Here is a 23,707-nt window from a genome sequence, read left to right as displayed (position 1 = left end):
TGGGTAACACAAATGGTTTTGATGAAAATTGGAAGCTACTGGAAGAGCTGGAAAGATATCATAGCTAAATTACCCTGTAACAAACAACTAAAAATCATTTACTTTTAACATGTAGAAAGCTGTGATTTCCTTTTGGCCAGAAAGAAACCATGTACCAAACCTGAATGATTGTATTGTTCTGCAGAATATTTGTGAAAAAATCTATTTCACCTACAATAAATTTTATTTTCTGAATTGATATTCATATTACCATACATGAGAGTAACATTTGAAATGAGTCACATTAAAATAGTTTTTCAGTTAGGGGCACCTGAGCGGCTCAGCTGGTTAAGCATTGGACTCTTGGTTTTGGCTTAGGTCGTGATCTCACAGTTCATGGGATTGAGTCCTGTGTCAGGCTCTCTGCTGACAGCAAGGGGCCTGCTTGGGATTCTCTCCCTCTCTCTTTGCCCTTCTTCTATTCATACATATACATGCTCTCTCAAAATAAATAAATAAACATTTTTAAAAAATAGCTTTTCATTTAAAATTCATCTTGATGACCACTTGTGACATTTGCTGCAAAAGTGAGGACAATATGTTATCCCAAATAGTTAAAAAGCACATTTCTTTATCTCTGAAAAATAATAGGTGAGAATAAACTGTTCTAAGTAGATTTATTTATTAGAAATCTGTTCTTGAAAAGTTATTTTCTTGGACAGCAGTGTGTTTTATACGGCCTTAATCCCACTAGGACTCTCTTCTCCTGTGTTCTCAGAAAGTACCAGCTAAGCACTTCCAAGTCATAGAAAGTCTTGTTGACTCCTCCTTCATGTTTCCTCTGTGCTTGTTCTCCGTAGAGACTTAATTCTGTTTAGGATTAACTTGGAGGTGCAGTTGCTACAACAGGGTACAACTCATGTTGTAGCATTTTTAGAGTCGCCTGTCTGGGCTGGCACTGTGTTTCTGCCTTGTGTGACTGAGGTATGTCCCTGTGTGGGCCAACAGAGTCTCTTCTGAACGGACAGCAGACAGTGGTCTGGGTCTCTGGAATGCTTGTGTGACACTTTCACTCCCTTTGTTAACTAAATTGTAAATAAACATTTCAGTATCTAAACTCAAGAGATTTATCATCTCTTGGTGATGTCTAAAATCCATGTGGGTACAAAGAATTTATCATTATTTGTTCGTTTATTTTTGTTTGCTAGGACCCCGATGCTCCCATTAGACAGAAAATGCCCCTTGATGATCTGGATAGAGAAGATGAAGTCAGATTACTCAAATACCTTTTCACTCTAATCCGTGCTGGAATGACGGAAGAGGTAAGTCATTTGTACCCCACTAGCTCGGTTTCAAAGTCATAGACTCTTTCAGTTGGAAGGGGTCTTCGTGACTACATAGTGTGTCTCCTCGATGCTATAATCTCTGCTGCATTATTTCTGGATCTACTTTGTGTTTGAATGTTTCCAGTGATAACAAACACGTTGCTTCAGAAAGCAGTGTGTTGTAATGTATGCAACTCCAATAGAAAATCCTTTGTAAGAAGTCAGTCGTTGCCTCCCTATATTGTACTGCATATCCTAGGCATATCTCCATTGCTTTTAGTTCTGATTTTTAAGAGTTAAGATGAGTCTGACCCTAATTGCTCTTCTAGATGACACTATTTACCTGTGAAGACTATAGCGACCCTCAAACTTCTTCCTTTTAATCTCACTTTTTTTTTAATTATGTTTATTTTTGAGAGAGAGACAGTGTGAGTTGGGGAGAGGCAGAGAGAGAGAGAGACAGAATCCAAAGCAGGCTCCAGGCTCTGAGCTGCCAGCACAGAGCCCAATGCAGGGCTTGAACTCAGGAGTATGAGATCATGACCTGAGCTGAAGTTGGATGCTCAGCCAACTGAGCCACCCAGGCGCCCCTAATCTCACTTTTTAAAATCTCTTTTGTTGCGGGGGTCCCTAGATGGCTCACTCAGTTAAGCGTCTGACTCTTGGATTTTGGCTCAGGTTATGATCTTGTGGTTTTGCGAGTTCAAGCCCCATGTTGGGCTCTGCCCTGGCAGCATGGAGCCTGCTTGGGATTCTCTCTTTCTCTGCCCCTCCCCACACTTGTGCTCTCTCTGTTTCTCTCAAAATAAATAAACTCTTGAAAACGAAAAGATCTCTTTTGTGATAGTGAAGATCTTCTGTAGAGAATGTTAAGTATTTAATTAGACCATATACTGGATGGCTTTGCTGACTCTTGAGGTGGCCTAATACCTAGGAGCTCCAAGCTTACAGTAATAGGTTGTACCTATTTTGCAGTCTCTTTGGCAATGTTCTTTAGATAGATACATGTTTAAACTGATAGATGCTTATCATTCCTTGTTTTTCTTTTTTTTTTTTTTTAATTTTTAATGTTTACTTATTTTTAAGAGAGAGAGAGACAGAGCATGAGTGGGGTAGGGAAGAGAGAAAGAGAGACACAGAATCTGAAGCAGGCTTTAGGCTCTGAACTGTCTGCACAGAGCCCCACGCAGGGCTTGAACCCACGAACTGTGAAATCATGACCTGAGCCACCCAGGTGCCCCTCATTTTTTTTTCTAAACTAAGAGAAGAAGTGGTTACTGCATACTCATTTATTCAGAAAATATTTAAGTTCCAGCCACTCTGCCAGGGAATATGGAAAATAACTAGGAATTATAGTAGCAAATAAGGATGTATTTTAAAAAACAAAACAAAAATATCACATTACTGAATAGGCTTGATAAACAAAAACTCTTAAGTTCCCACTGCCTTTACAAAACCATGGTTAATGGGGTTTTTCTTTTTTATTATTATTATTTACTTCTAGCATTCTTTTTTTCTGCCTCTTTTTTTCTTAGAGATAGAAAAGGCTTCAGTATAGTCCATGTTTTCCAGTGATCTCATTTACAAGCAAACAGTAATATAAGCCTGAAACTTAGGTTTGGTGACTTTCAGGGTCATGGAATCAGTGAAATAAGCAAGACTGGAATCCAAGGCTGTGATCTCAGTTCAGAGTGTGTTCTAGTATGATGTGGTCACTCTGGCTGCACCACTCACTGTGTGTGTGTCCATGAGTACGCTAATCCCCTTTGTGCCGTGACTTTCTCATCTATTGAACAGGCACAGAATTAGCACCCCTCTTTGGGTTCATATGAGGATCAAATGAGATAATTCGTGTGAAGTATCTAGCACAGTGTCTAGCTTATAGTAAATATTCATTAAATGAGAACTCTCATTATTATTAACATTTTCATCTTACATATGAAGAAACTAAGTATTAGAGCCTCAGAAAGACTTGACAGAGGAACAAGATTTTTTTTCTTTCTCTTTTTACCTTTTGACCCCCTTCATCCATTTCTCCCACTCCCAACCCCTGGCAATCACCAATCTGTTCTCTCTGTTTATGAGCTTATTTTGTTGTTTATTTTTTAAATTCCACATATAATAAGAGAGGTCCTATGATAATTTGTCTTAGCCTGACTTACCTCACTTAGCATAATGTCCTCTAGGTCCATCCATGTTCTTGGAAATGACAAGATTTCATTCTTCTTTGGATGAATAATATTCCAGTGTGTGTGTGTGTGTGTGTGTATGTATGTATATATATATATATATATATATATATATATATATGGTATATATATACACACATATACCACATCTTTTTACCCATTCATCCATCAGTAAACACGTGTTGTTTCTATGTCTTGACTACTGTAAATAATGCTGCAGTGAACATGGAAGTGTATACATCTCAAATAGGTGTTTCTGTTTTCTTTGGATAAATACCAGAAGTGGAATCGCTGGGTTGTAGGGTATATTTTTCATTTTTTGAGGAACCTCCTAATTGTTTTCTTTTTCTTTTCTTTTTCTTCCTTTTTTTTTTTTTTTTGAGGGAGAGAGAGGGCTCAAGTAAACAAGGGGCAAAGAGAGAGAAAATCCCAGGAGGGTCAGAGAGAGAGAAGTGGGGCTCACCTGAAGCGGGGCTCATGCTCACCTAAAGTGGGAGTCTAGCTCACCCGAGGTGGGGCTTGAACTCATGAACCATGAGATCATGACTTGAGCCAAAGTCAAGTGCTTAATGACTGAGCCACCCAGGTGCCCTACTTATTGTTTTCCACAGAGGCTGCACCAGTTTATGTTCCCACCAACAGTGCACAAGGGTTCCCTTTTCTCCACATCCTTGCCAACATTTGTTATTTGTTATCTTTTGATAAGACCTTTTATATCTCTTTTGAACATAATTGTAATCAAAGTATACATTGAGGTTTTTTAATAGCTTTATTGAGATACAATTCACATGCCATACAGTTCACCCATTTAATTAACATCTACAATTCAGGTGCACTTGGGTGGACCAGTCAGTTAAATGTCCGACTCTGGGTCAGGTCATCATCTCACGGTTCATGAGTTCATGCCCTTCATCAGGCTCTGTGCTGACTGCTCAAAGCCTGGAGCCTGCTTCAGATTCTGTCTCCCTCTCTACCCCTCCCCTGTTCACTCTCTGTCTATTTCCCCCGGAAAAAGAAAATAAACATTAAAAATTTTTTTAAATATACCATTCAGTAGCTTGGGTATGTTGCATTATTCATTTTTTCCCACTGTGGCGAAATATATATAACATAATTTGTCATTTTAACCATTTTTAGTGTACATTTCAGTGCCAGTAATTGCATTTCCAGTTTTGTAAAACCGTTACCACTATCTATTTCCGAAACTTTTTCATCACTCCAGGCAAAAACTCTATAACATTATGTAATAACTCCCTATTTCTCCCTCCTTCAGCCCTTGGTAACCTCTGGTCTATTTTCTGTTTCTATGAATTTGCATATTCCAGCTATTTCATGCAAGTGGAATCACGCAATATTTGTTCTTTTGTATCTGATTTCAGTCAGAAAAATGTTCTCAAGATTATATATTCAGTTTTTATCCTCCCTTTTTTAGATAGCATACCAAAACATTTTCCCATGTTAATACATAGCTTTCATTATGTTTAATAGTTTTAAACCCAGAATGATGTTTTGGGGTATGATATTCTTTAACTGGTTATATTAATCGGGTTCTCTAGGTTCAAGTGATAGAAACCCAACCCAAGTATTACAAGGGAAGAATCGACTGGCTTAGGGAACAGGGAAGTCTATAGTGTCATACCTGGTTTTAAGCAGGATCCAGGGACTCAAACAATGGCATTGGGATACTGTCTCTTTCCCAGGCTCTTGGCGCTATCCTCTTTTCTCTGGCTTCATCTCAAGAAGCCACTCCTGGTGTCTGTTTTTGCCACCTGAAGCTCCAGGCTTACATCCTTTGGCCAGCTAGCAATTCCAGCAAAACAAGTGTCTCTTTCCCGGTATTTCTAGCGAGAGTCCTGGGAGTGATTCTGGTTAGATCACATGCCTCATCGTAGAGTTCAGAGGTGGGATCAGAGAGGATCTTGCCCAAACTATATGAACTAAATGGGGAAGAGATAATTCCCATAGAGGTAATGTATCTGTCTCGCTGATACATCTCTCTGGTTAGTCTAAGCTCATCTGATTGGTCACAGTTCACATAAATGTCAGTGAGCTGAATGAGCACCCTATCATTATAAAGACTAACGATATTTTTTTAATACTTTTACATAAACCAAGAGTCATCAGCCTCTTTAGCCTCATTTGTCTCTAGCAGAATTAAATACTTGTGGGCCCCATGGGAGCCTACTCTGCAAGCCCAGAATCAAAGAGCAAAGGGTGGCAAAGTGTAATGTCATGACTAGTTGTCTACAGCTTCCTTTGAAGTATCATGCTCTAAGTTACCTAATCCTGATAAGTATCGCTTCTACTTTTCTGTAAGGCACAATACTTTCTCAGGACCATACTTGTTATATGACTGACTGCTCTTTTTCTGCTTCTGAAGGCACAACGACTCTGTAAACGTTGTGGTCAGGCCTGGAGAGCTGCGACCCTTGAAGGCTGGAAACTCTATCATGACCCTAATGTTAATGGAGGTATTTTAGTAGATTTTATTCTGAGAACTTAATCTCTGGGGATATATTTAGCTCTAAATGCCAACCTTTGTGAAGCACAGCTTTTGTTTTTAAAAATTGTTGAAATAAGGAGTTCTCTATTTTATACTGTAAATTTTATTTCTTTTATTGTTTTATAGGAACAGAATTAGAACCAGTGGAAGGGAATCCATATAGAGTGATTTGGAAAATAAGTTGTTGGAGAATGGCAGAAGATGTAAGATACAATAAAATATTTACTGATACTGATTTTTACTCTAGTTAATTGAAGGCCTGCTGGAGGTGCTTTGAAAGATTCAGGGCAGTATAAGACTAAAGTTTCTGTTTTCAAAAACCTTCCGATCCAATAGAATAGGGGTGGGCAAACTTAACTATTAATCAAACACTGATAAAAGGCAAACATACAAAGGAGATACCAAATGAGTTCAGAGAATAAACATTTGGGCTAAACTGACTTCCCAGGAGGGAGAACTGAATTACACTTTAAAAATTACTAGGATTTGAATTGTTGGGTGTGAAAAAAGGAGGAAGGAATTCTAGGTGGAATGTATAGGTTGGACAACTCAAGGGAAGTAGATCTACCAGGTTGGAACAGAAGGTTCACAAAAGGAATTGTAGTCAGTCCTATTATGATACCATGTGACCTGTGCATTCCTTAAAAATCACTGCAGCATGCAAAATCATGCAAAAAATCCACAGGGCTTTTGGGGAAAATGGAGTTGAGAGCACAATGCTAAAAAACTGTCAGTGATACACAAAAAGATAAAAACTCCGTAAAACACTGTTAAACAGGAAACACACAAATGCTACAATAAATATAGTACTTCCGCTTGAAAAAGCACTGGTTTATTTGTGGAATTGAGTGTCAGAGGGTTCCAGCTTGTGAGTTATTGTGAAGTATTGAAGGAGGTCAGCTGAAATCAAACTGAAAATTGTAACACTTGATATGGATGGATTTAGCTTATAACACATGTAATGAAGTGAGGTAGCAAAGAGACGTTTGAGGTATATCAGTTTTGTGTAGTATTTCTAAGTGACACCATTCAACTAGGTGTAGTTTTCTGCTTTCACTTAGTATTACTTTGGGATGAAATTGTGTTATTGGAAATTTGCGTCATGTTTAAATAGTTTCTTAATAGATCAGTTGCATTGGAACCAATTCACATTTTCAAAACAAGCATTGTAACAGAACTAATGGGAAAGGTGATTGAAAGGGGTAAACTAAGAACAGGCATTGATGGTCCTTAGGTGTTGCTCTAAAGAATGAGTATATCATAGATAGCAGTGAATCATCAAAACCTCAAGGGTACATGACAACAGTGTTTTAAGAAGATGAGCATGACAGTGAAGAATAGGCTTAAAAATTAAATGGACTAGAAGTGTCTGACTGGCTCAGTCAGTGCAACATGTCACTCTTCATGTTGGGGTCATGGGTTCAAGTCTCACATCGGGTGTAGAGATTACTTAAAAACAAAACATTTAAAAAAATGGAATGGACTAAAGGCTGAGGCATTAGTTAGGAGCCTGTTAGAATTATTCAGACCCTAAGTAATAAGGGCCTGTCCTAGAATAATCTTGACAGTGGAAAGGAAGGAAGAAAGAATGGTCAAGAGGGTGACTGGAAACAAAGGCAGAGGAGGACTCAGAAATACAGTGATAGTCTCTAAGGTCTCTTGTTTGGGTAATAAGGAGACTGGAAATGCCATCAGTAGAATGTGGTAGTGAAATGGGCTAATTTGGGAATATAATTATTTCTACTTAGGAATTAGATGCAAACTGATGCAAGACAGGTTGCAAGTGTCTTGCCTGATGTTCTTAGAGAAGGATCGGGTAGTAGTGTTAGGTATTTAGAAACTTCTTAGTGGAAAACACCTACACCAGTTCTATCTGGAATAAAATTTGACTATGATACATAATCAAAGCATCCACTCTAGTTGGATCTGCTTTCATCCTGTATTTGAAATTTAGATGGTTTACTTTTCTTGGAGTTTTCAGTGCTAGCTGTGTCATCGAATTAAAGATCCTTTCCCTTTTTTGCCCCACTAGATCTTTTCACTAAAGTTTACAAACTATCAAGTGGATAAATAAGTTCGGTTTAGAAGACATTGTAAAATTCCAGATTATGAAAAAAATGGACATGCTAAGGAAAACTAGTTCAAATTTATACTCTGTATTTCAGGAGCTTTTTAATAGATATGAGAGAGCAATTTATGCAGCTTTAAGTGGGAACCTCAAGCAGGTATGTAGTCTATTGTAATTCTTTTTTCTCTGTGGAACAAAATCTGATATATAAAATATTCTAATTGAGATAAATTTTATAAGCTTTTTTTTAAATTTACATCCAAGTTAGTTAGCATATAGTGCAATAATGATTTCAGGTAACTTTTATGAGCTTAAGTGCTTTCTAAAAAGTAGCAGTAATAGCAATAATCAGGAAATGAAAGAGTGACTTGAGCTGCTTAATTTCCTGTACTCCATACACCAAATGATGCTTTAACACGTGGAATCAGACTGAATTTCTGAGAACTATAAATTTAATTACAACTCAAGTTTTTGGGTTTTGTTCTGTTTTGTTTTGTTTTGTTTCATAACACACATTTATTACTGACTCCTAGCACCCATAGAGAAGTGCACACTAAGGCACAGGGACTGTTTGGATTGTGTTACGTGTGTGGGCTTCTTGCAGACCCCACCACCCACTGCACTTTATAGTTATTTGAGGGATGTTATAATAATAAGTTGAAACACCATCTTACATCAACATGGAATGTTGATGCTATTGTGAACTCAGTAGGAAAAAGTCTTAACACTTCAAACGTTTTAGGGGCACCTGGCTGGCTCACTCAGAAGAGCATACAACTCTTGATCTCAGGGTTGTGAGTTTGAGCCCCATGCTGAGTGTGGAGACTACTCTGAAAACAAAAATAGTTAATAGTTCAAACTTTTTAGAAGATGTGGTGTGGGTGTGGGTAAAGGATCATTTGTTACAATCCACAGTGTTTTGTGTCATTCTAATGCTAGTCCATATCAATGAAAGTAACTGTTTTCCCCTCTTTTTTCGTTGACTGTGTGTATGTGTTCCTGGTTGGGAATGGGGGAAAAGCTGCTTCCTGTCTGTGACACCTGGGAAGACACCGTGTGGGCCTACTTTCGGGTGATGGTGGACAGTTTGGTAGAACAGGAGATCCGGACATCAGTACTGACTCTGGATGAAACTGAAGAACTCCCTAGGGAATATCTGGAAGTAAAGTGAGTTTATTGGTGTGTTTTTTTGCCTGGTAATTTGTAATATGTTTTGTAAAAGTTTTATTTTTTAGCTCTTGTTCATATTATTATTGTTTTATCCCCTTAAATAATATTGTTTTATTCCTTTCTTTTTAAAGTTGGACCTTAGAAAAGGTATTTGAAGAACTTCAAGCTACTGATAAAAAGGTAAATGTTGGTAGGAACATTTTAGGATAATTGGAATAGGAAACACCGAATGTTATGTTGTTGTGCACGGAAGCTAAAAGACAAAAAAATTTATGAAATTCTGTTATATTCTCTCTTCTTTTTGTCACCTCTTGTGAGAGATATTCTTGAAAATGAGAGATATTCTTGAAAAGGATGAGACTTAATTACATATTTAAATGATGCAGCATTTCTGTTTTTGATTTAGGATTGGATTCATCTAAAAATAAGGGTATGCAGGGTCACGTCCAATTTTGGCTCAGATCATGATCTGGTGGTTCACGAGTTTGAGCCCCGGGTCGCGCTCTGTGCTAACGGCTCAGAGCCTGGGGCCTATTTCAGATTCTGTGGGTCCCTCTCTCTCTCTACACCTCTTTCTCTCTCTCTCTCTCTCTCTCTCAAAAAAAACATTAAAAATAAGGGTATGCATGTAAGCTAACTTATCCCTTTCTTTTTGAAAAGTAAAAATATTAATGGAAAATTAACAGGACTTTTCCTAGATCTTAAAAGAATCTAATATTTTTAAGTAATACTCTCCTAAAAAATTGTAAATAACTGAAGTATGTAACAAAATAATCCAAAAATATAAATAAGACCTATATAATAATGTCCTCCCAACCCCTTTATGGTTATTCTCATTCCCCAGAGGTGATAGCTCTGTATTCTTCCTTATCCTTCTCCATATCATTACAAATATGTGTAAAGTAGATATTCCAAGATAGGATTTTGTTTTTTGTTGTTGTTTGCATCATACTACATATATTGCAACGTGGTGGGGGGAGAGTTGTGTTTTTCTTTTTTTTTTTTTTTCATTTAATGATACTTTATCCAAGTTAGTGGAGATAGATTTAATGTAACCTAACTTAGTCGTTTTTTATTTTAATTTTTTTTAATAGTTTATTTGTTTTTGAGACAGAGACAGCACAAGTGGGAGAGGGGAAGAGAGAGGGGGAGACAGAGAATCTGAAACAGATTCCAGGCTCTGAATTGTCAGCACAGAACCTGATGCGTGGCTCGAACCCATGAACTGCGAGATCATGACCTGAGCCAAAGTCAGACGCTTAACCAACTGAGCCACCCAGACACCCCTAACTTACTCTTTTTAATCATTCCTCTTTTGATGATATTTAGATTGTTTCAAGCACTGTTATCTACTAAATCTGTTTTAGGATAAGTGTCCTGAAAGGAGGGTTGCTGAGTTAAAGGGTAGATGTATAATTACCTGGTTGTAGCACTTCATTCATGTTCCCATAAGTAATTTATTAGTTTGGCCATTTCCCTGAATTCACACTTTTAATATTTTTGCTAATTCATCAGGTTAGGTGGGAAATAGGAGTGTTCCCTGTCCTACTCTTATTTCCCTTTCTGTGCCTGAGGCTGAGCAAGTTTTCCTGTGTTTAGTGACTATTTGTGAATTTCTTACTCAAATCTTTTACTGTTGTTCTGTTGAGTTTTATCTTTTCATTATTACTTTACTTTGCATAGTAAAGAAATGAGTGTCTCTTCTGTCAAGTTCATTACCAGTCTGTTTGGAGAGTCCAGCTAATGAAAACAGGAAAGTAAAGGACTAAATATAAATATTAGAAAAGGGGAATACTTACATACGATAAAAAGTTAAATATAGAAACTCGAGATTCAATAAGTTATTAGGATTAAAAAAAGAATTAATAAGAATAAGGGAATTTTTTAAGTATCTATATTCCACGCCCCTCCCACCCCAAATCATAGCCTGTCTGTGCTTTCTACAACTTGTTAGAAAAGTCCCATTTATTGACCAAAACTGTAAGGCACATAGGAATAAAATTAACTAGGGCTGTGAGGACCTTGGTAAGGAAGCTATAGAATCTTATTGGAAGACACAAATGAATAGATGTACCATGTTCCTGAATGAGAAGATTTGATGTATCAGTCATTCAGAAATTGACATAGAAACCTAATACTTTGGGGGATTGTTTCTGAACAGAAAAGTTTACAAGTAGAATAAGTGAGAATGGCAAAAAGAATTTGGAAAAGAACAATATTCTGCAGTACTTGTCTTACTCAGTAGTAAAACAACGTAAAGATACAAGAAAACAGTATGCAGTTGGCACAGAATGAATAGATCAGTGAAGCACTGAAGTCCGTATTAGATACAAGTATGTATTAGAACTTAATTGATGATAGAGGTGATCTTTTCGTTTTAAAGGGGTGGTTTACTTACATACATGATACAGGCATAATTGACTTTCCATCTCTATGAAAACAAAACTAAATCGCTACCTCATGCCAAGTTTTAAAATCAGTTCTGACGGAGCGAAGATTTGAATGTAAAAAAGAATAAATGTGGCATGCATGGGTGGCTCAGTCAGTTGAGTGTCAGACTGCAGCGTGGGTCATGAAATCGCAGTTCATGAGTTCGAGCTCAGTGTCAGACTCTGTGCTGACAGCTCAGAGCCTGGAGCCTGCTTCGGATTCTGTGTCTCCCTCTCTCTGCCCCTCCCCCACTCATGCTCTGTCTCTCTCAAAAATAAACATTAAAAGACAATAACAATAAATGCTGAAAGAAAATTTAGATAACAAAATTAAAATGAAAAAGGTATTCAACAAATAAGTAATAAACTCCTTGCTTCCAAACACTCTAAGCAAGTTACTTGTTTTTTCTACTCTATCTAATCACTATTTTGGTAGTTTCTGTTACACTTAGTACCCTGTGCAGAAGAGACCACCTAAGGAATGCCGGTAGGAACTGCCACTCGTGTGTGAAGGACTCGTAGGGTTTGATTTGTTTAGGTTCCACGTGCCCTCCTTTTCTGGCTCGCCATGGAGTGCCAAGAAAAACAGTAGTAAAATATAAAAAATAAGACTTTAATAATAATCACTGTTTTATCACAGTTTCCTGCTTTCTTCTTTTTTTTAATTTTGTTTATTTTTGAGAGAGAGGGAGCACCAGCGAAGGCAGGGCAGAGAATTTCATTTTGATCTCCTGAGACTCTTCATTACAACTTTTTCTTTATATGTGTTGTTTCAAAAGTTGACATTTTAGTTTGCCAATGAATACATACTGTAGAGTGACCACTGGAAGATTTATGGAAAATATAAAAATTTTTTCAGAGAGTTCTGGAAGAGAATCAAGAACATTATCATATAGTTCAAAAATTCCTTATCCTGGGAGACATTGATGGTAAGATACTGTACTTTTATTTTGGTTTGTATGAATTCTTTTTTCTTATGGCAATTTTGTAAAAAGTTACCAAACCGTGCATGATTTGCCCCATCTTTTAATCTTTATATTGAATGCAAGTATTGTTAGAAAATGGAGTTTGAATTTAATCCAGGGTCTGTTTTATCTGTCGCTTATTAACAATGAGGTAGTGATTTAATCATACTATAGGAATGCAGTAAATGTCTTTAATAATGTTTATTTCTCCTTTTGACTTTTATCCCTATTGTTGAATCTTTGCTTTGATGGCTTGCAGGTTTGATGGGTGAGTTTAACAAATGGCTTTCCAAAAGCAGAAACAACCTACCTGGACACCTCCTCCGCTTCATGACTCACCTCATTTTGTTTTTTCGCACTCTGGGACTACAGACCAAAGTAAATAAAAAAGAACAATTTACTCTCCTTTGCAAGACTGACGTTATATGCCTCTCGTCAGGAAAACATGTTTATTTTTTTTCCCTGTTTTCTAGAAATGGTGGTAAGGGTGCAGAAGCGTTCTAAACAGTCTCTTACGGTCACTCGGTGGTAACCCGATACGGGTAGCCTTGTAGGGCTCTGGTCAGTGGGTGCGAGTGCTGGTGCTTACGTAAGGTCGCTAAATTCAGAACTTTATCCCCACCAGTTCCCAACTCTAAAACAACCAACTAAGCTAACTGAACCGGACTAATTTTTATGTGAAATTTAAAATTTTTGTTTTCTTTTTCTTTTTGTTACCTTTTTTCCTAAATGATACCATTTTGGTCAGAGTACATGTAGAAGGCAGATGGTACAACAGTGGAAAGCCTGGGCTTTCGAGTAAGAATCCTGGGTTCACATCTGCACTCGCAGCTTCTGGCTGTGTGATTCTGGGTAAATAAAACCTCCCTCATTTCTTAGTTTAGAAACTCTTTGTTCCCTCCTTGGCAAATTGTGAACAGTAATAGTGATTGCCCACAGAGAGTTATGTAAGGTTAAATCAGGCAGTACATGAACTTTGTGAAGCAATTAGCCTAGCATATCATGATTGCTCAGTGGTAAATATTAAAGTCATTAAATCATTTGATAGAATCTTTAAAGTATATTGCTGGTACGCATAAACAGTTGTGTTTATAATTGGATTATATCTTTTTTTTTTTTCCTATAAAGGAAGAAGTCTCCATTGAAGTTCTAAAGGCATACATCCAGGTAAACTTTGAGAATCCACGATTTGATTTTTTTCCCACCATTTTCATGAAACCAAAAATCCGGGTGGTAATGTTTTAATGCTCGGTGGCAGGAGAGCCATCAGAATCCATAAGAGATCTTTTAGTTATCATAAGTACATTTTATTTGGAATTTTAAATTATCCTGTTTAGCAGCACAAATGCATGTCTATATGAATCTCTCATAAGTAGGTTTGAACTTTGGAAGCAAACTTTTTAAAAAGCACTGTTGATCCCGGACCTTGTTTTATTATTAACATACTTTGATTTTTTTCTGTTTTTTAGCTTTTAATAAATGAGAAACATACAAATCTCATAGCATTTTATACTTGTCATTTGCCTCAAGACCTAGCTATTGCCCAGTATGCATTATTTTTGGAAGGCGTTACGGAATTCGAGCAGCGCCACCATTGCCTGGAGCTGGCTAAAGAAGCAGGTATAAATGGTTGCAAACTTTATCTGTTGGGCCTTGTAGGCAAGTTCTCATTTTAGCATTAGTAACATTTATCTTTCTAGTTTTAAATTTTATTTCTCTTGAGAGAAAAAAATAAAATTTTCAATGGAATTCCATTTTAGTGATAAAATGACCCATACTGTAACTCATGTGTAAAATATCCTCATTTTGGCACTTTCTTTTATACATTTTTCATATTTTACGTGTTATATTTTTAAGGAAGTTTTATCCCAGTTTGCCAAGTCCTTGTGACTGTTTAGAGAATATTAGTGTGGATGATTAATTCTTGGTTTTGTCTCTTAAAAAAATTCCCTAGACTTGGATATTGCGGCTATAACAAAGACTGTAGTTGAGAACACCCGAAAGAAGGATGACGGTGAATTCAGCCATCATGACATGGCCCCGGCCCTAGACACCGGCACCACAGAGGTGATGTGACTGGCTTATTATTTTTTTTAATGTTTATTTTTGAGAGAGAGACAGAGACAGAGTATAAGTAGGGGAGGAGCAAAGAGAGAGGGAGACACAGAATTCGAAGCAGGCTCCAGACTCTGAGCTGTCAGGACAGACACAGTGAGATCCTGCATGACCTGTGACCTCAGCCGAAGTGGGACGCTTAACTGACTGAGCCACCCAGGTGCCCAGGATCCTTCTTTAACCGAAAAAAGGGAACATTGGATTTTTGCTCTTCAGTCTATTCTAGAAACTTGATCAATCCCTGAGTCTTCAGGGGTTTACTTATCCTATTTTCAGAAAGCAATAAAAAGTTGTATCTAGGGGATGCCTGGGTATCTCTGTCGGTTAAGCAGTCGGATTCTTGATTTTGGCTCAGGATTCCAATTTGTGGGATTGAGTCCTGAGTTGGGCCCGGTGCTGATATAGTGGAGTCTGCTTGGGATTCTTTCGCTCCCTTTCTTTCTATCCCTTCCCTGCTCTTTCTTTTTCTCTCTCTCTCAAAATAAATACCTTTTTAAAAGGGTTTTTTTTTTTTTAAAGTTTTATCTAGGAAAGAAAATGTTTTAGAAAAGCACTTAAGTAATGATCTGGTTAAGTTGGTGGGACATAGAATATTTAATTCCAGATTCAGACTCCAGTAAGTTTTTTTTGTAATTTAATAGAGAGCTACTAAGTATGAAAAGAAACTAAGGAAGGGTAGATTCTTTCATAATTTTGTATAACTTGGAGGGAAATCATGTACACTAGAAGTGTTGATATAAGTTAATTCTACTAATTTGCAGAATATCTTAGAAAGAAACTAAAGCTGATGTTTCTTTTTTCCAATAAAATAAATAGGAGGACCGCTTAAAAATTGATGTGATTGACTGGTTGGTATTTGACCCAGCACAGAGGGCAGAAGCGCTAAAACAAGGCAATGCAATAATGAGAAAATTCTTGGGTATGCTTTATTTTAATACTTTTTGAAGTTTTAGTTCGAATCCATATATTCCTAAATTTTGTTTTGTTTTTTCTAATCTTTCCAATGGGCAGGGGAGGGCAGATGACAAAACAGCTATTCTTACATATCAAATCTGGTGTTCTGAAACAAAACATACTTAACAATGAATTTTCATTGTCTAATCAATTCTTCGTATGTTCTCAAGGCTTTGAAAAGTGTAATTGCTCTAAGACACAAAAGTAGGGAAAAGCAACTGCATTTAATGTATCCTTTTGTGACAGTCACACTGGAATAAGGAAAACGCCTGCTCATTAGCTAGAGAGATTCCCCAGACCTTTAATAGAAGTACGTTGGGGCTGGAGATGCAGCTGTAAAAGTTGCAAACCAATAATTTGACTCCCTTATAAACCATGATACAGAAATTCACATGAGTATCATCTTTTTCACAGCATCAAAAAAGCATGAAGCTGCAAAAGAAGTATTTTTGAAAATTCCTCAAGATTCCATAGCAGAAATCTATAATCAGTGGGAGGAACAAGGAATGGACAGCCCACTTCCTGCCGAAGATGATAACGCCATCCGAGAACATTTATGCATTAGAGCTTATTTGGTGAGATTGCAAAGAAAATCACAAATGTGCCTATCTTCCTGGTGACTTTTCTGATCCACTCGCAGACTTTGAACTGTTTTTCCAGAGGTGATAATTGGCTTGTCTTATTTCTCTTGTGACTGTGGTACTGACTAATCCGGAGGAACGTTGAAATCATGATCTGGCCTTTATGGCCTTAAGTACCTAATCAGTGGCGGCCCACCTAGACCGTCTCACACAGTAGTGTTTGTGATGTCTGAAACTTAGTTTTCTTAAGATTCATTGAATGCTTTAATATTTCTCTTTTTTTTTCCTGGCAATAACAGAAAAGCAAAATATTCTAAAGTCATTATAAATAAAATAACAACATACTCATTTAAAATTCATTCAACCAATAATAAAGTCATTACATTAGGCCAGGTTCTAGAGCTCCATCTGTGGATAGCAGTCTATTCTTGCCCTCTAGAAGCTGATGGGCTAGTCAAGAAGATAGACAAGTAAACATGTGTATATCCCAGAACGGTAAAGGTCAAGATACATGCGTGACCAAGTGCTGAAATAGGAGTAGGTGCCAGAAATACAATATGTATACCTTGCTGGTGTTTACCACTTGACAAGACATTTACTCACAATGACTTTCTTGTGTGCAAAAAATATTGAACAGTTGTTTCTTGATGCTGCAAAATTATTTCTAAGAACTAGATTTTAAATGCTGTGTTGAACATATGGAAAGCCTGTGTTTTATTTTTTTGTATTTCGTTACATCTTAGGAAGCCCATGAAACCTTTAACGAGTGGTTTAAGCATATGAATTCAGCTCCACAAAAACCTACTTTGATACATCAAGCAACTTTTACTGAGAAAGTGGCTCATGAACACAAAGAAAAGAAATATGAAGTAAGTTGAATATAGACAAGATGTATGTCTATTGCATCTTAAAAATACAGGTCATATGTTTCACATTTTTTAAAAAAACATAATTCCAGTAGCGTTACCAGTGCTATGTTCGTTTCAGATGTGCAGTTTAGGAACTCAGCACGTCCACGTGTCCCCCTGTGCTCCTCACAGGCGCGCTCCTTAATCCTTATCACCCGTTCCCCTCTGATAACCGGCAGTTTGTTCTCTAGAAGAGGTCAAAAGTGTGTTTCTTGGCTTGTCTTTTTTCTTTTTGCTTGTTTTGTTTCTTAAATCCCACATATGAGTGAAATCATGGTATTTGTCTTTCTCTGACTTATTTCACTTAGCATGACACTCTCTGGCTCCATCCATGTTGTTGCAAATGGCAAGATTTCATTCTTTTGTATGGCTGAGTAATTTTCCATTTTACATATAAATATAAATAAATATATATGTGTGTGTATGTATATATATACACATCTTTATTTATCTGTCAGTGGACACTTAGACTGGATATTTGGGTAATGTCCGGTAGTGCGATTTTTGAGGAACCTTCATACCGCTTTCCACAGTGGCTGTGCCAGTTTGCTTACCTGCCAACACTTGTTTATGTTTTTTAGCCATTCTGACAGGTGTGAGGTGGTATCTCATTGTGGTTAGTTTTGATCTGTATTTCCCTGATGAAGAGTGATGTTGATCATCTTTTCATGTGTCTGTTGGCCATCAGAATGTCTTCTTTGGAGAAATGTCTATTAATGTCTTCTGCCCATTTTTTAATTGGATTATTTGTTTTGGGGATATTATTTGTATAAGTTCTTTATATTTTAGATGCTAGCCTTTTATCAAATGTGTCATTTGCAAACCTTCTCCCATTCAGTGGGTTGCCTTTGGGTTTTGTTGATTGTTTCCTTCACTGTGTAGAAGCTTTTTATTTTGATGTGGTCTCAATTGTTTATTTTTGCTTGTGTATCTAGAAAAAATGTTGCTCTAGCCGATGTCAGAGATATTACTGCCTGTGCTCTCGTCTAGGATTCTTACGGTTTCAGGTCTCACATTTAGGTCTTGAAATCAATTTCTTTTTGTGTATGTGCAAGAAAGTGGTCCAGTTTCATTCTTTTGCATGCTGTTTTCCGGTTTTCCCAACACCATTTGTTGAAGAGACTTTGTCTCATTACATATTCTTTCCTGCTTTATCGAAGATTAATTGACGATAAGATTGTGTGTTTATCGGATTATATATTTAAAGAAGTAATTTTTTTGGCAGTAATATTGTAATAGGTGATCTTTCTGTTAATATTCTTTGATTAAAAAGCTATCTGTCTACTTCCTTTTCTCCAGGTTATTAACCAAACATGAAAAATGCCTTCAGGTGACATTAGTGTTCAATTTTAGTACTGATACTTATTATATTTGGCTGATTAAAGTCAACTTTTTTTTTTAAGTTTTATTTATTAAAGTAAGCTCTATACCCCATGTAGAGCTGAAACTCAAAGTCCCAAGATCAAGAGTCGCATGTTTCTCTGTTAAGTCAATTCTTTAGAGTGATGTTCCATGTAAATATTCCTGTGTGTACTTGAAAATACATTATTTATTGGTTTTAGTCTGTTATACGTCTGCCCTATGTTTGTTTTGCAGATGGATTATGTTATTTGGAAAGGCCATTTGGATGCCCTAACTGCTGACGTGAAGGAGAAAATGTACAACGTCTTGTTGTTTGTTGATGGAGGGTGGATGGTGGATGTTAGAGAGGTAAGCTTATGCCTTGTGTACAGCTAAAAAATGTCCTTTTTTTTTTTTTTAAGGTTCTTTCACTGAATAGGAGCATCTACAGATCTTATATAACTGTTGTACTTATAACTGGACATCCCAAAATTGTAACCTAAACTGAAAGTACTAGTTAGGGAATAGAAATCTTTAACTCTTGGATAAACTATTTCTTCAGATTTAATATGTTCATTCAGGATACTAAAATCTTACTTTTAAAAATTCTGGACCTACGAACTTAATTATAGGTCATATTCAACTCAATAAGGATATGAAGATAAGTCTAATAATTATAAGTCACTTCATTTAAATGACTTGGAGGCTTTTTACAAATCCTGGGCTGCACCCTCAGAGATTCTGGCTTCATTGATCAGACGTAGGGGAGGGGAGGCTGATGGTATTTTGTTTTTTGTTTTTTAAATCTTCCAGAGACCTCAATGTGTATCCTGGGTCGAGAACCAGTTACAAAAGTACTAAATGTCGTAACAAAAGCACAGGTTAAATATTTTGTGGGTTCATAAAGAGAAAAGGTTGCTTCTAACTGGAAGAGGTCTAGATAGGATGCTTGAAAGGTACAGCATTTGACTGATTCCTGAATGAATGGGGCAGAATCTGGATGAGCGAAGACAGAGGAATGGAGGCAATATTGCAGGCAAGTTTCATATGAGTGGAGGACACTGAGGCCTGATCCTGGGGGCGGGGGCGTGTAAAAGAAACCGTGAGTATCCAGCTTTGCCTCTGCAGACTTTATGATCTGCCCAAGGGGAGCTGGAAAGGCTGGATTCTTCGATATATGGTATAGTATTTTGAACAGAGAAGACCATAGGCGCGTTCTCAATATCTTCCTTCCGCTGTTCTCCATATCTTGATATATTCACTTCTTTTTTTTTTAGATACTATATTTCTCTAGCTTCTCTAGCCTCCCTTTTCTGACCAGCAAAAAATGATAGGGACTAAGACTAGAATTAGAGCCTGAATTTACTACATTCCTGATACAATAATTATCTTAAAATTCATCCTAAAGTTCATAACGGTACTCTGCTGATTTCATAAATGGTTTTGAACCTTTAGCAGGTTGCTTGGGCTAAATTTTCCTCTTCAGATTCATGCTGTGTTCATGAAGATAAAATTTGAACGTTGCAAAATGCTATTTAAGTATTTAAATTTTGAAAACACTTGAGTGCCTTATATATACAAAGACCTTTCTTGTAAGTTATTAATTTTAGTAGGTTAGGTAATGAAAGTTACAAAATGGACAGTGTGGAGTATTGTGAAAATAGAGTTGGCATGAGTCACTCGTTCTGATTGACTGGGTCGCTCCCATCGTTGCGCCTTCAGCCCTGGGGACAGACCGCACAGGAGCACAGATGGCAGTGACTTGGATGGAAATGGTCTTCTCATTCTTAGCCAGCTCCACCTAGAAACAGCTCATTTGAGTTATGAGTAAGACCTTGCTTTTAAATCCTCCTCTGAACATAGTGAGTGCCCATTTGAGGAAAGAAATGAAAGAGCTTCCTTTTTTAAAGCTAACAAAACGCGAGGCATGCATTTTAATATTTACTGTTCTATATTTCTGTCTCAAGACAAGACGAAAAGATTGATAGTAAGTTTTCCTGTGTGTGGAAACCTGACTAGGTCAGCATAAGTCAGTACAATCATTCATTGGTAGAACTACCACATTACATTTTATTGCTTCATGCCACTACTTACATCTACCTTTGAAAATGCTTTAGCAACTTAATATTCTAGTCTGTCACATAAAGAAACTTTCACTGGTTAATAGAAGTGGTCCTAAAGAAAAAAAATCCAAATTCTAAAAAGATTCTGCCTTTTAAAAAATTTTTTTTGTTTTTTAAAAAGTAGGCATTTTATTAGGATTTTCTAAAGATCAGTTTTTTAGCTTATCTTTTTTTGTTGTTGCTTATTTATTTTGAGAGAGAGAAATGGAGTGAGAGCCAGGAAGGGGCAGAAAGAGAGAGGGAGAGACAGAATCCCAAGCAGGCTCTGTCAGCACAGAGTTCAGTGCGGGGCTTGAGCTCCTGAATTATGAGCTCGTGACCTGAGCTGAGCTCCAGAGGTCGGAGGCTTAACTGACTGTGCCATCCAGATGCCCCTCGTTTGTTTTGGTTTCTGTTTTATCTTATCCTATGAATTCTATGGATATCCTTCCTGTTTTTAAGATTATTTCATACATTTTAAGGTTGGATACTTTTTTATTATTTTAATGATTCTAGTTTTCAAGTCCTTTTGACAAAATGCATTGGGTACAATCCTATACTCTTAACCTGCCCACATAATTTTTTAGAAAGATCTGTGCATGCTTAGAAATGCTAATTGTTTTCTCTGCATTGTTTTCCTCATATATGTTAGTTCTCTCATTAATTGTATTTTTCAAATCTATAGTTTTTTAGTTTTCATATATATATATATATATTATTTTTAATGTTTATTTTTGAGAGAGAGAGTGAATGGGGAAGAGGCAGAGAGAGAGGGAGACACAGAATCCGAAGCAGGCCTCAGGCTCAGAGCTCTCAGCACAGAGCCCTTTGTGGGGCTTGAACTCATAAACTATGAGATCATGATCTAAGTTGAAGTCAGACATTTAACTGGCTGAGCCACCCAGGCTTCCCTAGATTTTATATTTTTGAAAAATTATTCAAAGAAATCGTAAATTCACATTGCTTAAAAGCAAAATGTGCAGTGACATTGTCCCTCTGTGTGTGCCTCTCCCCACCCCCACCCCCATCAGGACACTTCTCCCCAGCAGCAATCACCACTGTCATTTTGGTGTCTCTCTGGATGCATTTCCTTCTGTACACACCCAGGGGAAACAGGCTTATTTTCTTTTCTGGTTTTTGTTTTAATGATATTTAGTTTTTAACTTTTACTGCCTTAAGCATTTTTTTTTAACGTTTATGAGAGAGAGGCAGAGAGTGAGCAAGCAAGGGGCAGAGAGAGAAGGAGACACAGAATCGGAAGCAGGCTCCAGGTTCTGAGCTGTCAGCACAGAGCCCAATGTAGGGCTCAAACCCACGAACCTTGGGATCATGACCTGAGCTGAAGTCAGACATTTAACCAACTAGCCACCCAGGCACTCCTAAACCTATTTTTATTTAAGGCATAATAAGTATTAGACATACAAATTCAGAAGTGTTTTGTTTTCATTATCAGACCTGGGATCTCTCTGTAGTATATTCTGTTTACCTTCATGCTTTTTTACCAAAAAAATCTTGTCTCTAGCTATATTATTTTTAATGGGCATCATAAGCTTTAGAGAAATCCCATTCATTAGGTTCTACCTGTTGCATTTTGCTTTTGATTTAGTACTTGATTTTTTTTTATGACACTATTTAGCTTAAACTTGTTAAAATGACACTCGATGTCTGTCTGTAGGATGCTGAAGAAGACCATGAAAGAACACATCAAATGGTTTTATTGAGAAAGCTTTGTCTGCCCATGTTGTGTTTTCTGCTTCATACCATATTGCATAGTACCGGTCAGTATCAGGAATGCTTGCAGTTAGCAGACATGGTATCCTCTGAGCGCCACAAACTGTATCTGGTAAGTTCTAGAGCATTTGCAGTTTTAAACTTCTGTGATTTGATAAGCTCTGTAGTAATATTTGATTTTGTGAGATGTGTTTACATTTTTTAGATGTTCTTAGATTTTCGTAAAGTAATGGTCTAGTTCTAATGTTTGTTCTTTTTTTAATGTACATATTTGTGAGCAGTTAGAAGTAAATAGACTGGCTCAAAGAAATAGCTTTGCAGTTCTTAGACCACACTAACATACTGGCCTCCAGCTACATAAATTTTTTTATTTATTGTATTATTTATTTTAATTTTTTGACCTTTTTAAAAATTGATTATTGAGAGACAGAGCATGAGCATGAGCAAGGGAGGGGCAGAGACAGGTGAGACACAGAATCCGAAACAGGTTCCAGGCTCCAAGCTGTCAGCACACAGCCTGTCGCAGGGCTCTAACCCACAAACTGTGAGATTATGACCTGAGCTGGAGTCAGCTGCTTAATCGACAGCCACCCAGGCACCCCAAGAAATCACTCTTTAAAAATATTTTTTGAGGGGCCACTGAGTGACTCAGTTAAGTGTCCAACTACAGCTCATGATCTTACAGTTCGTGGATTTGAGCCCCGCATTGAGTTCTGTGCTGACAGGCCTGGAACCTGCTTCAGATTCTGTGTCTCCCTCTCTCTCTGCCCTTCCCCCACTTGTGCTCTGTCTCTCTGTCTCAAAAATAAACAAACAAAAAAAAAGGAATTTCTTCTTATGTTAGGCTAATCTGGTTGATTAGGTGACTCTTCATATATTCTTCCTTGTTTTCATTCTTTTTTTCCTCTTCTTAAACCAGGTATTTTCCAAGGAAGAACTGAGGAAATTGCTACAAAAGTTAAGAGAATCATCCCTAATGCTCCTGGATGAGGGACTTGATCCATTAGGATATGAAATTCAGTCATAATCCATCTATTCTTTGTGATCTCAGTGATTTCCATGGTAAATGGACTCTTTTGTAAACCATATATTTATAATTACTGGGGTTTTTTGTTTTGCATTGTTATGGGGAAAATGCTTCAAAATTTAGACATTTGAAGTTTGTATTTTTTTGGAGTATTATGGTGATACTTTGGAATTTTAATGTATTATATCAGTATTTCCCTGTTTATTAATAAAATTATATAAAAATTAAAAGTTTTTGTTCGTAACAAGTTCCAGGATTGTCTGTTGTTTAATGAGAAGTTAAATTTCCTATTATTGTACTTTTCTTCCATGAAGAAGCTG

At 37.0% G+C, this 23,707-nt stretch overlaps 1 protein-coding gene across 3 annotated transcripts in view; it reads left to right on the top strand.

Annotated features, from left to right (window-relative positions):
* NUP107 (nucleoporin 107) overlaps positions 1-23,446 on the top strand; it is a 43,301-nt gene extending 19,855 nt beyond the window's left edge. For all 3 annotated transcript variants that reach the window (XM_029954169.1, XM_029954168.1, XM_029954170.1), the window contains 17 exons: positions 1,188-1,301; positions 5,874-5,964; positions 6,123-6,199; positions 8,162-8,221; positions 9,086-9,231; positions 9,366-9,414; positions 12,523-12,592; positions 12,888-13,006; positions 13,757-13,795; positions 14,098-14,248; positions 14,583-14,695; positions 15,560-15,662; positions 16,112-16,272; positions 17,022-17,147; positions 18,783-18,896; positions 22,305-22,472; positions 23,280-23,446. In XM_029954169.1, coding sequence (XP_029810029.1) covers positions 1,188-1,301; positions 5,874-5,964; positions 6,123-6,199; positions 8,162-8,221; positions 9,086-9,231; positions 9,366-9,414; positions 12,523-12,592; positions 12,888-13,006; positions 13,757-13,795; positions 14,098-14,248; positions 14,583-14,695; positions 15,560-15,662; positions 16,112-16,272; positions 17,022-17,147; positions 18,783-18,896; positions 22,305-22,472; positions 23,280-23,387 — 1,809 coding nt within the window. In that variant the 3' untranslated portion in view covers positions 23,388-23,446. The remainder of the gene's footprint in view (positions 1-1,187; positions 1,302-5,873; positions 5,965-6,122; positions 6,200-8,161; positions 8,222-9,085; positions 9,232-9,365; positions 9,415-12,522; positions 12,593-12,887; positions 13,007-13,756; positions 13,796-14,097; positions 14,249-14,582; positions 14,696-15,559; positions 15,663-16,111; positions 16,273-17,021; positions 17,148-18,782; positions 18,897-22,304; positions 22,473-23,279) is intronic.
* Positions 23,447-23,707: the final 261 nt, after the last annotated feature.

The sequence above is a fragment of the Suricata suricatta genome, chromosome 10, assembly GCF_006229205.1.
Source record: "Suricata suricatta isolate VVHF042 chromosome 10, meerkat_22Aug2017_6uvM2_HiC, whole genome shotgun sequence".
In the NCBI taxonomy this organism is placed as follows: Eukaryota; Metazoa; Chordata; class Mammalia; order Carnivora; family Herpestidae; genus Suricata; species Suricata suricatta.
The sequence above is the reverse complement of the archived record's forward strand: the minus strand, read 5'-3'. Positions and strand labels throughout refer to the sequence as shown.